The sequence below is a fragment of the Hemiscyllium ocellatum genome, chromosome 7 (genome assembly GCF_020745735.1).
Source record: "Hemiscyllium ocellatum isolate sHemOce1 chromosome 7, sHemOce1.pat.X.cur, whole genome shotgun sequence".
Lineage (NCBI taxonomy): Eukaryota > Metazoa > Chordata > Chondrichthyes > Orectolobiformes > Hemiscylliidae > Hemiscyllium > Hemiscyllium ocellatum.
This window is the reverse complement of record NC_083407.1, coordinates 64358064-64374185: the sequence shown is the minus strand read 5'-3', so window position 1 is coordinate 64374185 and position 16122 is coordinate 64358064. Positions and strand designations below refer to the sequence as shown.

Here is a 16122-nt window from a genome sequence, read left to right as displayed (position 1 = left end):
CCGAGGCTCCCAGCCCCATTCCTCATGAAGGGCTTATGCCTGAAACATTGATTCTCCTGCTCCTCGGATGCTGCCTGACCTGCTGTGCTTTTCCAGCACCACACACTACTCTGATCTCTACATCTGCTGTCCTCGCTTTCTCCACAGTTCATAGGAGGCAACTGGCTTTGTTGTTTGCTTTGCAGCACTGCATCAACATCATCTTGTAAATTTTTAACACACAAAAGTTAGTAAGTTTGAAATGGTTTATTCCTTTCAATCTATGGCTTTAAACGACAGGAACAGAAATATTTGTACTCCAGGTAATCAAACCAAATTTCTTGGAGAATATCACCTGTACCCTCAACACTAGCTCCATAACCAAGAAAGCCCAGCAGCGTCTCTACTTTCTGTGCAGGCTGAGGAAAGCCCACCTCCCTTCCCTTATCCTCACCACATTCTACAGAGGGTTCATTAAGAGTATCCTGAGCTGCTGCATCCCTGCCTGGTTCAGGAATTTTACCATCTCTGATTGTAGGACCGTACAATGGATAGTGAGGACAGCTGAGAAGATGATCAGGGTCTCTCTTCCCTCCATTACAGACATTTATGCTGCATCCGAAAGGCTAAAAGCATTGTGGAAGACCCCACACACCCCTCACTCAAACACTTCTTCCTCCTATTATCTGGCAGACTATACTGGAGCATACGGTCTCTTGCAGACAGACTGTGCAACAATTTCTTCTACCAAGCCATCAAGCTCCTTAACACAGTATCATTGGGCTCTTTTCCATCTGAAATTCTTTCGTATTGCTGCTGGAAAACTGTCTATTATTCATCATTTTTCTGTTACACTACTGTGTGTGTTTTGCACCTGTGCACTTTATGCCGCATACAATTGTGTAGTTTGTGCTGTCCATGTGGCACCCTCGGTACTGGAGGAACGCTGTCTCATTTTTACTGTATCAGTGTATAAGGTAGAACAAACAAAAAATCTTCTCCATCAAGACCTGATAAGCTTATGGAATTTTCGCAAAGTTTGTGAAAGTTTGTGGAAATTGCTTAAAATAGGTGGTACTGTAAAAGTAGCACCTTTGTAATTGATTTCAATAATGCTGGAAATTGGTTCTAGGAATGTATGTTATCAAAGTTTGTGCGAAGATTTGTAGCTCGGGTGCTCGTTGTTGTGGTTCTGTTCGCCGAGCTGGAAGTTTTTGTTGCAAACGTTTCGTCCCCTGGCTAGGCGACATCATCAGTGCTTTGGAGCCTCCTGCAAAGCGCTTCTTTGATGTTTCTTCCGGTATTTATAGTGGTCTGTCCTTGCCGCTTCCGGTTGTCAGTTTCAGCTGTCTGCTGTAGTGGTTGGTATATTGGGTGAATATACCCAATATACCAACCACTACAGCGGACAGCTGAAACTGACAACCGGAAGCGGCAAGGACAGACCACTATAAATACCGGAAGAAACATCAAAGAAGCGCTTTGCAGGAGGCTCCAAAGCACTGATGATGTCGCCTAGCCAGGGGACGAAACGCTTGCAACAAAAACTTCCAGCTCGGCGAACAGAACCACAATAATGTATGTTATATACCCTATTATTTACTGTAAGCATAAGCTCTGTAACTGTTTGAGACACTATTTAAATTTTAGGAACTAATGTGATTATTCATAATGACTTAAAAGCTATTCAACTGAATTTACCATTCTCTTTTTTTCTTGTAGCGGTGGGAGCTACTGCAGTTTATCCTATCGATTTAGTGAAAACAAGGATGCAGAACCAGCGCTCTACAGGATCCTTCATTGGAGAACTGATGTACAAAAATAGTTTTGACTGTTTTCAGAAAGTTGTACGATATGAAGGCATTTTTGGCCTTTACAGAGGTAGGAGTTTAGTCCAGTTATACAGTTCTTAATAATATTAAGAGAGTGTTGTGAATGTATTATTTTCTTAGCCATGAAAGAAAGTTATCCAATTCCTCACTTCTTCTAAGGACAATAATATGCTTTCAGTTCTGTACTTCCACTTACATGGCAGTTTTGTAATGATGTAAATGAAATTGCAAAATCAGTGGCATAAGATATTCTGAATTTGAGCAGGTTGGGATGCGCACAGAATAATGTTTTATTTCAAAATATTTTTGTTCCATTATAGATGCTACCAATGTATAATATATTAATTTTTCATTGCCCAGAGCTACTGTGAAAGTATCTTTATATCCCTCTCTCTACACCAAAAATCCTCTTGTATAACACTCGAAAGACATCTTGTTCATTCCCTCCATCACCACTTTTTTCAACTTGGGCTTTTTAGATCTTGTGGGTTCAAATTATGTTTCCTACTGAATGAATAGATTAATGAAACTCGATGAAAAAAATGCATATCTGGTCTGAGCCATACTTCCTGTTGCTCCATGTTTTTGACAACATGGGTCCAAATATTTAGTGGTTGTCTTTGGAGAATCAGATAAAGTAGTCTGTTCAGACTTTTCATTCTGATTGTCAGGAGTTTTAAAAAAAAAACACTTGTGAGCAAATCTAACTGAAGATAAATACCACTAATACCTTTCTAAAATAAAGGAAATACGAATAATATATAAAACAAATATCTGCAGGTGCTGGCAGTTTGAACAAAAATAGCAATTACTAAAGAAATTCAGCATGTCTGGCAAGATTTGTAGAAAGGAATCAGGGTTAACATTCTGAGTCCAGTGTCCAGTTCTGAAGAAAGGTCACTGAATTCAACATGAACTCTGATTTCTCTCCACGGATGAGTAGGCTTATCAGGATTTCGTTAATTGACCAAGATATGTCTTACTAAGTTGCGTGATCTGCCTATTAAGGAAAACAAATCAAGGAAGCAAAATTATGAAGACTATCCACCTTTCATGCTAAGCATAATTCTGTTTCTAAGATGTATTCCTTTTTATTATTGTAATAAATGAAAACTAGATTGCTAATTCAGATCAAGGGAGGAGAGGCTGCCATCTGCTGATGACTTATTCCAGAAAACATCTTAATTGCAGAGTTGGTGTTCTCTGACCTTAATGAGAAACTTTGACTGGCAGCACCAGGTATGCATGACTGCTTTGGCTGTGTACCAGCAAAAGTCACTCGACAGTTTTTTTTTAAGAAGCATATCAGGTTCACTGGCAGATATAAAGCATATGAAAAGGACTAAGGCCATCATTCTAACCTTTGAAAAAGAAGCAGATTTGATGCATACAGAGGAAAAGCTGTAGATCGTTAGGTCCTACTAGGAAGTTGAACTTTCTTGATTAACGTAATTACTTTGAGTATATTTCCATGTTAAGGTCAGTTGTAGCATAGCTCCCTGTTTCGAATAACTTGCTCTGTATTTTTGGGTGTTGCATAAACCTTCCTTGAACCTTCATTAGGCTTTAACATACGTGCCTGCTGTGCACCTTAAGGTGTTTCTGCATTCAGAGTACTGTATAATTCAACTTATTGATGAACTCTGACATAATATTTGGAATATTACTCTACTCCAAGGGTTGGGACGGGGAGGGGTGAGATGCAGATGGAAACCTGGATCGTACTGCTGGTATTCGGCCAGAACAGTCATGCATACCTGGGGCTGCTGGTAAAAGGTCCTCATTAAGCTCTCAAACACCAGCATGTCATTGAGGTAATTTCCTGGAATCAGTCATCAACGGATGGCAGCCTCTCCTTCCCTATCTGAGCAATCTGGATTTTGTTTATTACAGTAAAATAAGTACATGTCACATGTGAATCATTTTGTTCTTTGAATAGAACTGCGTTAAGTTATTTAGTCTTTAATGTGGGCAGCCAGTCAGGTGGTTGTCATTGCCATCCGTAACTGGTCATGGCATAGATGATATGAGGTTTTTTTTGTTTTAAACATTTTTCAATCTGCAGGTGGAAAGAGGTATTGCATGGTCTACCTGGGAAACCTAATTACATTTGATTTTTGGCCCTCACTAAAGTAAACATATTGCACTGTCAGTACTAAGTAAGCATTGACAGTGAATTTACCAATCAGGGAGGTAGGATGGAAAGTCCTTCGTTCTCTGTAACTTTGATTGTACTTCATATCTTCTTCCGTGATTACATGGCTAGATATTAGTTTAATGTGTTACCGTTTTGACATTAATGATTGTGATTCTCATTTTGCTATTTTAGGGTACCCATTTAATTTTACTAATCTTTTCCTTTATTTGTGTTTGTGTAAACTCTTACTTGTGTTCAGTTTTCTTCTGTCAATTTCTTGGACCTTTGCTGCTTTATTTTTGAAAATAACTTTTAAAACCTCAACCACTGCCTTCTTAAATCTAGCTCTATTCTTCTACAGTTACCCATCTCATTTTCAATGATATTTTTAGTCATGGGAACATTATGCATTGAAAATTATGAAACCTAACTTTCCAATGAACCTCTAACATTGGCTGTTTTTACCTCTCTAAATGGGTTTATTTAAATTTAAGATCCTTTGGCTTTAACCACGTCACACTTGAACTTAACTGGATTTAATTTCAAATAATGATTGCTTTTCTCCAGAGCATCCTTTTTTAAAGATCTTAAATAACTATTCTGTAATTGATTCCTCAGTATGTTTCTTTTTAAGTCTTTGTGCTCCATAAACCTGTCTCTGAAGCTAATTTTTCAAATTTGGTTTGCCAAATCTATTATGAAGATTATTACATTGCCCTTATTGCATGCTCCTTTACTTTCCTAACCAAGTTCCTCTTTATTATGCTGGAGTGTTGAAGTAGTCACAGAACTTGTCTCGGCTAAGATTCACTAGTTTTCTACAGATGATGGAATAAACCAGGAATCTTTCTCATTGGTATGGAATCTCATTTCTCAGTTTCTTAATTAGCTTTGGCACTGGTGTCTGGTAGCAGTCTGGTGAAGCAACATGCTTTATCCCCTTTATCCCTCTGCATCTTGGATCAGATTTTGAGTAACAATCCCATTATTCACATAAAGCTTATCAAAAAACAAGGAAGAGTGTGCAAGAATTTTTGACGTAGTAATTGCACAACTATATAGCAGTGGGTTTATGATCCCACAGCTGCACTATTTTTGTAAATTAGTCTCTGTTAATCGTGAAATCAGTTTACTGAATTTTGTTAGAAAATCGATAAAGTATCTTCATAAATCATTTGATTCGATTGTAACATTTTTGTGTTAAAATTCCAGTGACAAATTCATATTTATGTTTCATTACTGCTAATGGTTTGCACTATCCTTTTAAACACTTAGGTCTCTTACCACAGTTATTGGGTGTTGCTCCAGAAAAGGCCATTAAACTCACTGTAAGTATTCATTTTATTCTTTATTCTTGTTAGTTTACTTACTGTATGAATATGAACAATAAATACTCTAAAGTCTTTTGTTTTTAGATTCTCTGGGTTTTGCAGTCTATTTAACAGAATTGTTCCGTGTAGAAGGTATATACAGACATGCCTTGTACTTGATTATAAGCAATTTACTATTAATAACATTCTACTTGGTGAGTCCTAAAAAGCAAAATTTTAACTGATTAATCTACAATTTGTGCTATACAATATGGTACTGGTTCTTTTTTAGATTATTTTTTAAAAATAGATGCTCAAGTGTACTATGTAAGAGAGCCCAATGAACAGAATTGTATGTATGCAAGCCCAGTGAACTAATGTATCCGAGTTAATATTCCCAATCTAAACAACTACTATTCCCTCTTGCATGTGACACATCTGTTATTTAAATTAAACACAAGGAATTGATCAGCAACTTGAATTTTTGTAGCATTTCTTAACTTGTCAGGTGTCACAAGTTTGCAATGCTTGATCTCCTGTTGAGGTAGGCTTCTTCTCCTAAACATATTAAAGCTTAATTTACTCAATTGGTTTCTGATATTTATCTGTAATATTTACATTTGCTGACTTTTTGTTCTATTTCCTATGTCTTAGTCACATCGATTCCAATTTTCTTTCTGTTCTCCTTCCCTTTCCTACCTCTTTTGCATCACCTAATCCATCCCTTCAGGTTCTTGAGCCTCTGTCCTGCTTGTACTTAATTACAGCTGCAACAATAGCATAGCTTTTGGTTATGGTGGTTTCCTCATCCAGCCATTGTTTTATGATGTACAATCAATTGAATTCTGGCAATTTTTCCACGTCTTTGACTGCTAATAAGCTCAACCACCAATGCACCCACTGAAGTGAAAACAGAGCATTGTGTTTGCCATTACTAGCTTTTAAACAACTTGAGAAATAGTTTTCTCTCGATACCCTGATTTTTTTTGTATTGTCCAGAGACCAGCAACTCCTCAACAAAGCTACCTTCAAATCTTTCTAAATTTCTGTCTATGTTTTGGTCCTCTGTTTGCCACAGCATTTCTCTAGCTACCATTCTGCTTAACATATATTCACCTCCACCTTTGATATCCTTGACTGTACTTAAATTGTTACTCTCACCACGTTCATTCCCTCCAGTGCAGCTTCCATTTCATTTCCTTAAGTACAAGAGCTGGAGGTTTGAAAGGATGTGGCATGGAATTGGATTAGCCATTCACTAGCTGATCAGGCTAGACTACATAAAATATAATTAGGTCCTGCCCTTGTGGGAAACCTGCAAAGATATCCCCTGTTTTTCTCTGTTGGAAATCTTTGTTTTGAATCCCTCTCTTTGGCCTTCTTGTCTTACATCTCCAAGAGTAAATACAATAATCTGCTAGTAAGTTTAAGACTATCCAATGATTCACTCACCTATTGGATCAAATGCTCTTTTTGCGTACCTTCTGCACTAACCTTGAGCTGATATCTTTTTCTCCTACAAAGACAGAAATTGCTGGAAAATCTCAGCAGGTCTGGAAGGATCTATGAAGAGAAATCAGTTAATGTTTCAGGAGAAATGTCACTTGACCCAAAACATTAACTCTGATTTCTGTCCACAGGTGTTGCCAGACCTGCTGTGTTTCTCCAGTAATTTCTGTTTTTGTTTCTGATTTACAGCATCCAGTTTTTTTTTCAGTTTTATCTTTTTATCTTGTCTCCCTTCATCCCCTCTTAGGTCAGCAGCTGAATTTCTACTGAATTGCTGCCATACTTAGTTCCTGGCTTCCATGTTAGTTAAATTTGTAATGGATCTCCTTGATCACTGTTGCTGCAAACTGCCCACACTCTCTCCAACCTGCTGTCCTCTCCAAAGTCCTAAGGAAAGTAGAATGATGTGAATTGGCCTAGCAGTGAGATTCCAGAGCTTAGCGCCAAGGCAAACAAAGTCACAGCTATCAGTGATTCAAAATCTGAAATGTTCACAAGAACAGAATTACAGGAGTTTGGATATTCCAGATTGTGGGGCTGGGATTGTTGGCAACCTTGACATCATACTTCACCCTGGATGAGCTTCCAATTGCATTACATTACAAAGACGGCCTGTTTCCAACTCCATAACATCACCTGGGTATGTCTCTTCAGCCACCTTGCTGAAGCCCTCATCCATACCATTATTCCCTCTACAGCGGACTGTTTTAATCTACTCCTGGTCACCTACTTAAATTCTACCTGCTGTAAATTTGAACTGCTCAAAAACCAGCAGCCCTGTCCTAGCTTCAACCAAATGTTGTTCACAGTATGATCAAGACATTGGTCATTTGTCCTATGATCTTTGTGGCTCAGTTTTGTACTTTGTCTTATAATACACATGAGAAGAACTTTTCAGTTGTTTTATTGCATTAAGCCATTATATATAAATGCAAGTTCTTGTATATGTTCCAGGTCTGATGGTTGTGGGGTTGCTTCCAAGTTCCAGTATTTTCTTGAGACTTAATGCATTTAAAACTCAAAAGCCACCAGACTAACATCTTATACAATAAAAGAAAAGTTTTTCTACTGTGATCTAGATTGTATATGACAGTAACGAACATTCAGGTTATTAAATCAACTATCTTATTTGACATTAAGGGCAATGTAGTCTTAATCTGAGACTCACATGGAGGTTTGTTTTTGAATGCTGGACAAATCTGTTTGAGTTTGAAGCCCCGGATCACTTGTCAGATTTTGACAAAGTCTGCACTCTAACAGTTAAACTGTGCCTTGTCTTTCAAATGTAGGCATGTTTTATGGCACACGTTTAGAACTGTTAATTTTATTGTATATTGAAATGCAAAACTTGGTTTTAGTCTGAGACAAAGGTATTTACATAAAAGCGTAACTAACTTTTTTAATGATATAACAAATTAGTAAAGATGCTAAGCAGTTTGTTATTATTTTAGGATTGGTGGTTCCCATGGTCACTTTTTCTATTTCCTCAGATTACTCACGGTTATGAAACCTGTCACATATTCTAAGCTGATACCGGCCTTGAAAATTATAATCCTTTAACATCGTGATGTTACATATGAACCGCATTTATTTTCAAATTGTCTCAGTTGTAAGGTTAAAATCTTCGAGGAGAAAGTGAGGTCTGCAGATGCTGGAGATCAGAGCTGAAAATGTGTTGCTGGAAAAGCGCAGCAGGTCAGGCAGCATCCAAGGAACAGGAATGCCCGGAACATCGAATTTCCTGTTCCTTGGTTGCTGCCTGACCTGCTGCGCTTTTCCAGTAACACATTTTCAGCTCAATTGTAAGGTTGACTAATTAACCGACTAAATAATATTTTACCTTACCACTGATCTGAAATGGCTGTTGACCAAATGAATGTTGCCCTCTGGGTAGAAGTCGAATGCCTTCTCTGAAACACTGCCATTGAGGATTGCAGTATTAACTTGAAGATATTTATTGTTTTCAGATATTTGGACTCTAAATAGCATAAGATTCGGACATTGTTGCCATTTTCTTAATTTGAATTTGAAGCCAAGTTTTATCTGTGTGCAATTTTTCTTATTATTTCCTAGTTCTGCTGAAAGATTTTGTTTGAAATATTGCATTTCAAAGAATAAAAGTCTAAATTTTCTTTGCGTTGTAAAATTGAACTTCTGTAATTGTTATGATATCCCAGTCTCATGTTCCTAACCATGCCCTGAGTTCATCTGCCTTCCCTGTTAGGCCCCTTGCAATGAAATAAACGCAGTTTAATTTATTAGTCCTACCGTGTCCCTGCCTGCCCTGACTGTTTGACTTTCTTCTGTTCTCAACTGTACTAGTCTCAGATTGATGTCTTTCCTCACTATCTCTCTGGGTCCTACCTCCGCGCTCCGCCCCCCCCCCCCAAACCTTACTAGTTTAAATCCTCCCGAGCATCTCTAATAAATTTCTCTACCAGTATATTAGTCCCCTTCCAATGTAGGTGCAATCTCTCTTTCTTGTACAGGCCGCTTCTACCCCAAAAGAGATTCCAATGATCCAGAAATGTGAATCCTTCTCCCATACACCAGCTCCTCAGCCATGCATTCATCTGCTCTATCCTCCTATTCCTGCCCTCACTAGCTTGTAGCATTGGGAGTAATCCAGATATTATTACTCTCGAGGACCTCCTTTTTAAATTTCTGTAATCTCCCTTCAGAATCTCAACCTTTTCCCTGCCTATGTCATTGGTTCCAATGTGGACAATGACCTCTTGCTGGCTCCTCTCCCCTGTGAGAACATACTGCACCCTCTCTGAGTCATCCCTGGGGCCAGGATCAAGTTTACAGAAACATGGCTCAGGGTTGGGCAGGACTGGCAGCTTAATGTTCCAGGATGCAAATTCTATAGGAAGGATAGAAAGGGAAGCGAGGGGGAGGGGAAGTGGCATTTTTGATAAGGGATAGCATTACAGCTGTGCTGAGGGAGGATATTCCTGTGAATACATCCAGGGAAGTTATTTGGGTGGAACTGAGAAATAAGAAAGGGATGTTCACCTTATTGGGATTGTATTACAGACCTCGTAATTTCCCAGAGGGAAATTGAGAAACAACCTTGTAAGGAGATCTCAGCTATCTGTAAGAATAATAGGGAGGTTATGGTAGGGGATTTTAACTTTCCAAACATAGACTGGGATTGCCATAGTGTTAAGGGTTTACATGGAGAGCAATTTGTTAAGTTCTGTTTCAGTATGTGGATGTACCTATGAGAGAAGGTGCAAAACTTGACCTACTCTTGGGAAATAAGGGAGTGAGGTAACTAAGGTGTCAGTGGGAGAGCATTTTGGGGCCAGTGACCATAATTCTATTAGACTTAAAATAATGGAAAAGGATAGACCAGATCTAAAAATTGAAGTTCTAAATTGGAGTAAGGCCAATTTTGACGGTATTACACAAGAACTTTCGAAAGCTGATTAGGGGCAGATTTTCGCAGGTAAAGGGACGGCTGGAAAAATGGGAAGCTTTCAGGAATGAGGTAACGAGAATCCAGAGAAAGTATATTCCTCTCAAGGTGAAAGGCAAGTCTGGTAGGTATAGGGAATGCTGGATGACTAAAGAAATTGAGGGTTTGATTAAGAAAAAGAAGGAAGCATATGTAAGGTATAGACAGGATAGATCGAGTGACTACTTAGAGTATAAAGGAAGTAGGAGTATACTTAAGAGGGAAATCAAGAGGACAAAACGGGGACATGAGATAGCTTTGACAAATAGAATTAAGGAGAATCCAAAGAGTTTTTACAAATACATTAAGGGCAAAAGGGTAACTAGGGAGAGAATAAAGCCCTGAAAATATGTTGCTGGAAAAGCGCAGCAGGTCAGGCAGCATCCAAGGAGCAGGAGAATCGACGTTTCGGGCATGAGCCCTTCTTCAGGAATGAGAAATGTGTGCCAAGCAGGCTAAGATAAAAGGTCAGGAGGGGCGTTGGAAATGCGATAGGTGGAAGGAGGTTAAGGTGAGGGTGATAGGCAGGAGTAGGGGTGAGCGCGGAGAGGTCAGGAAGAAGGTTGCAGGTTAGGAAGGTGGTGCTGAGTTCGAGGGTTGGGACTGAGACAAGTTGGGGGGAGGGGAAATGAGGAAACTGGAGAAATCTGAGTTCATCCCTTGTGGTTGGAGGGTTCCTAGGCGGAAGATGAGGCGCTCTTCCTCCAGCCGTTGTGTTGCTATGGTCTGGTGATGGAGGAGTCCAAGGACCTGCATGTCCTTGGTGGAGTGGGAGGGGGAGTTGAAGGGTTGAGCCGTGGGATGGTTGGGTTGGTTGGTCCGGGTGTCCCAGAGGTGTTCTCTAAAACGTTCTGCAAATAGGCGGCCTGTCTCCCCAATATAGAGGAGGCCACGTCGGGTGCAGCGGATGCAGTAAATGGTGTGTGTGGAGGGACAGGTGAATTTGTGGTGGATATGGAAGGTTCCCTTGGGGCCTTGGAGGGAAGTAAGGTGGGGAGGTGTGGGCGCAAGTTTTGCATTTCTTGCGGTTGCAGGGGAAGCTGCTGGGAGTGGAGATTGGGTTGGTGGGGGGTGTGGACCTGACGGGGGAGTCACGGAGGGAGTGGTCTTGGAACTGGTCCTCCTGGGAGCAGATGGCCGCTTCCTTCAAAGATACCGAACAATCCAGATGGCCTCCTCCTTCAAAGACCGCAATTTCCCCCCCCCTCCCCCCGACATGTACGACGATGCTCTCCACCGTATCTCCTCCACTTCCCGCACCTCCACCCTTGAGCCCCGCCTTCCAATCGCCACCAGGGCAGAACACCATTGGTCCTCACCTACTACCCCACCAACCTCCATATACATCGTATCATCCGTCGTCATTTCCGGCACCTTCAAACAGACCCCACCACCAGGGATATATTTCCCTCCCCTCACCTATCAGCATTCCGAAAAGACCACTCCCTCCGTGACTCCCCCGTCAGGTCCACAACCCCACACCAACCCAACCTCCATTCCCGGCACCTTCCCCTGCAACCGCAAGAAATGCAAAACTTGCGCCCACACTCCCCTTCCCCCCCCCCTTACTTTGCTCCAAGGCCCCAAGGGATCCTTCCATATCCACCACAAATTCACCTGTCCCTCCACACACACCATTTACTGCATCCGCTGCACCCGACGTGGCCTCCTCTATATTGGGGAGACAGGCCGCCTATTTGCGGAATGTTTCAGAGAACACCTCTGGGACACCCGGGCCAGCCAACCTAACTACCCCGTGGCTCAACACTTCAACTCCCCCTCCCACTCCACCAAGGTCCTTGGACTCCTCCATCGTCAAGCCATAGCAACATGACGGCTGGAGGAAGAGCGCCTCATCTTCCGCCTTGGAACCCTCCAACCACAAGGGATGAATCAGATTTCTCCAGTTTCCTCATTTCCCTTTCCCCCACCTTGTCTTAGTCCCAACCCTCAAACTCAGCACCATCTTCCTAACCTGCAATCTTCTTCCTGACCTCTCTGCCCCCAACCCCACTCCAGCCTATCACCCTCACCGTATCACCCTCACCGTATCACCCTCACCGTATCACCCTCACCGTATCACCCTCACTCCACCTATCGCATTTCCAACATTCCTCCTCCCTACGTTTTTTGTTAGCCTGCATGGCACACTTTCCTCTTTCCTGAATTAGGTCTCATGCCCGAAACGTCGATTCTCCTGCTCCTTGTATGCTGCCTGATCTGCTGCACTTTTCCAGCAACACATTTTCAGCTCTGATCTCCAGCATCTGCAGTCCTCACCTTCTCCGAGAGAATAGGGCCCCTCAAAGATCAGCAAGGTGGCCTGTGTGTGGAGCCGCAGAAAATGGAGGAGATACTAAATGAGTATTTTGCATCAGTATTTACTGTGGAAAAGGATATAGACTGTGGGGAAATAGATGGTGACATCTTGCGAAATGTCCATTTTACAGAGGAGGAAGTGCTGGATGTCTTGAAACGGGTAAAGGTGGATAAATCCCCAGGACCTGATCAGGTGTACCCTAGAACTCTGTGAGAAGTGATTGCTGGGCCTCTTGCTAAGATATTTGTATCATCGATAGTCACAGGTGAGGTGCCGGAAGACTGGAGGTTGGCTCACATTGTGCCACTGATTAAGTAGGGTGGCAAGGACAAGCCAGGGAACTATAGACCAGTGGGCCTGACGTTGTTACTGGGCAAGTTGTTGGAGGTAATCCTGAGGGACTGGATGTAAATGTATTTCGAAAGGCAAGGACTGATTAGGGATAGTCGACATGGCTTTGTGCATGGGAAATCATGTTTCATAAACTTGATTGAGTTTTTTGAGGAAGTAACAAAGAGGATTGATGAGGGCAGTGCGGTAGATGTGATCAAATGGACTTCAGTAAGGTGTTTGACAAGGTTCCCCATGGGAGACTGATTAGCAAGGTTAGATCTCATGAATTACAGGGAGAACTAGCCATTTAGATACAGAACTGGATCAAAGGTAGAAGACAGAGGGTGGTAGTGGGGGGTTGTTTTTCAGACTGGAGGCCTGTGACCAGTGGAGTGCCACAAGGATTGGTGCTGGGTCCTCTACTTTTTGTCATTTATGTAAATGATTTGGGTGCGAGCATAAGAGGTACAGTTAGTAAGCTTGCAAATGACACCAAAATTGGATGTGTAGTGGACAGCGAAGAGGGCTATCTCAGATTACAACAGGATCTGGGCCAGATGGGCCAATGGGCTGAGAAGTGGCAGATGGATTTTAATTCAGGTAAATGCGAGGTGCTGCATTTTGGGAAAGCAAACCTTAGCAGGACTTATACACTTAATGGTAAGGTCCTATGGAGTGTTACTGAACAAAGAGACCTTGGAGTGCAGGTTCATAACTCCTTGAAAGTGGAGTTGCAGGTAGATAGGGTAGTGAAGAAGGTGTTTGGTATGCTTTCCTTTATTGGTCAGAGTATTGAGTACAGGAGTTGGGAGGTCATGTTGCGGTTGTACAGGACATTGGTTAGGCCACTGTTGGAATATTGCATGCAGTTCTGGTCTCCTTCCTATCGGAAAGATGTTGTGAAACTTGAAAGGGTTCAGAAAAGATTTACAAGGATGTTGCCAGTGTTGGAGGATTTGAGCTATAAGGAGAGGCTGAACAGGCTGGGGCTGTTTTCCCTTGAGCGTCGGAGGCTGAGGGGTGACCTTGTAGAGGTTTACAAAATTATGAGGGGCATGGATAGGATAAATAGACAAAATCTTTTCCCTAGGGTCGTGGAGTCCAGAACTAAAGGGAATAGGTTTCGGGTGAGAGGGGAAGATATAAAAGGGGCAACTTTTTCATGCAGAGGGTGGTACGTGTATGGAATGAGCTGCCAGAGGAAGTGGTGGAGGCTGGTACAATTGCAACATTTAAGAGGCATTTGGCTGGAAATATGAAAGGAAGGGTTTGGAGGGATATGGGCCGGATGCTGTCAGGTGGGACTAGATTGGGTTGGGATATCTGGTCGGCATGGATGGGTTGGACCAAAGGGTCTGTTTCCATGCTGTACATCTGTGACTCTGTGACTTTACTTTGCAAATGTGTATGTTTTTGAGTAGATGCCAGAGGTTTTCAAGTCTACTGGGTCGTTAGGACACCAGATGCCTGTAATTGGCTTTTAATCAGTAATCCATCCTCAGCATGATGGGGAAGCATCTGAAAACTTCACCCAAAATTAATTCAAATTATATTTTAAGGTTGAAGTTAAATGTAAAATTAGTTTTCCTTCATGTTATCTATTGCTTTAAATCAAAAGTGAAACATACTTCATTGTACTAATGCTTAGATTTCTGAAATCCATGCATTACTTAGAAGTCTTGGTTTTCTCATTGGCAGCAGCCAAATGTGAAAAATGGCATTTTTTAATACCTAGTGCGGATTCAGTATGCTGAATGGCCTCCTTCTGAGTCATATTATTCTATGCCATGGATCAGTTAGCACTATTGCTGGATGGCTGATTTTCAATGGGTGGGTTCAGCTCTCTCATTGACTGAGGTCACCATGAAGGACTTCCTTCTCAACCTCTCTCCTTGCCTGAGGTGTGGTGACCTCCCAGTTAAACCACCACCAAAGATCTCTTTGTAATGAGAGAGGAGCCTAATGGTCTGGGAAAGATTGTGGAAACTTTACCTTTTTACTATTATATGTTTCTAATATTGTTAACAATGGGTATTCAGGGTTGCTTGGCAATAAGTTTCCTCAAGATGTTGGAAAGGGTACAGAAATAAAATGTGGTGCAAACTTTTGCCTTTTGTTGATCCTTTTTTGTTGTTGCTTTTTATTTCACTTCTTGCACTTGGATTCTGACAAACCTTTATGCCAATTGCATATCTGGAGAAAGGAAAGGACCATTAATTGATGCCAGCAAGTTATGCATCATAAGAATTGTTTTTGTGCTTATGTACATATCTGTGCCAATGTCTAAGAATGTGTGAAATAAACCATGCTTTATGCTTTAAATTTACAACACTAAATTGCAACCCCATTTTCAAAAGGTGTAAGATTTTTTTAAAAAATCAAAATTTATGTAAGTAGTGAGAGATTTGTTTTAATATTTATAATGTTTCCATAATTGACATTGGGTCCTTGTATCCAGATTGGATTAAGTAAAATTAGCTAAAATGGTGCAAAGTTTGGCAAATGTTTAAGTATAAGAAACAAGCTAAAGTAAACTGACTTAAACAAAACAGAACAATTGGATAGCTGAAATGTCTACCAGGTTATATGGCTCCCAGAATATTGTCAGGAGATGTTAAAATGCACTCATACTTTTCCACTGTCTGGGTGTGTGGATACTCAAAAATTAATGGCCTGAATAAGCAGATACTTTTTTCTCCCCGGTCTTATCTCTGGCTTGATGTGGCTGAACACTGTAAAATCTTCAATTCTTGCCAGATTCAAGGGAAATACTAGGCCACCACTAAACATGCCCTGTCTAAGACCCACGTATGGTTTTGGGGGACCCTTCAACCAATGGATGGTGTGGGGCCACTGTCCAGAACCAAAATTGGCCACCAGTACCTCCTCACCATGATGGATAACCAGCAGATACCGAGGTCATGCTTCTCAGCAAAGTTACAGCATGCCTAATCCAGTTATTTACTTGGTCAAACCCACCAAGAGAGATTCAGTTAGGTTGGGGAGCTAACATCATGTCTCAAGTGTTTCAGGAGGTGTTGCACAGTTTAAAGTTCAGCTGAAGTCCTTGTTGTATGACCCTCCAACTTCAGCAATATTAACAGACCCTAAAAACTGTGATCAGGACACACTGCACCAAATATTTATGTGACTGAGTTTTGTACTTTTTGCTGCCAGGGACTCCACAATCAAGTCCACAGGCTTCAGTCTCTTTCAAGTTAATTTACAGTTAATGATGA

General features: G+C 41.2%; 1 protein-coding gene across 4 annotated transcripts in view; it reads left to right on the top strand.

The window, feature by feature from the left end:
• Positions 1-16122, top strand: part of LOC132817112 (electrogenic aspartate/glutamate antiporter SLC25A12, mitochondrial-like) — a 130043-nt gene that overhangs the window by 74807 nt on the left and 39114 nt on the right. For all 4 annotated transcript variants that reach the window (XM_060827289.1, XM_060827291.1, XM_060827290.1 and 1 more), the window contains 2 exons: positions 1702-1860; positions 5224-5276. In XM_060827289.1, coding sequence (XP_060683272.1) covers positions 1702-1860; positions 5224-5276 — 212 coding nt within the window. The remainder of the gene's footprint in view (positions 1-1701; positions 1861-5223; positions 5277-16122) is intronic.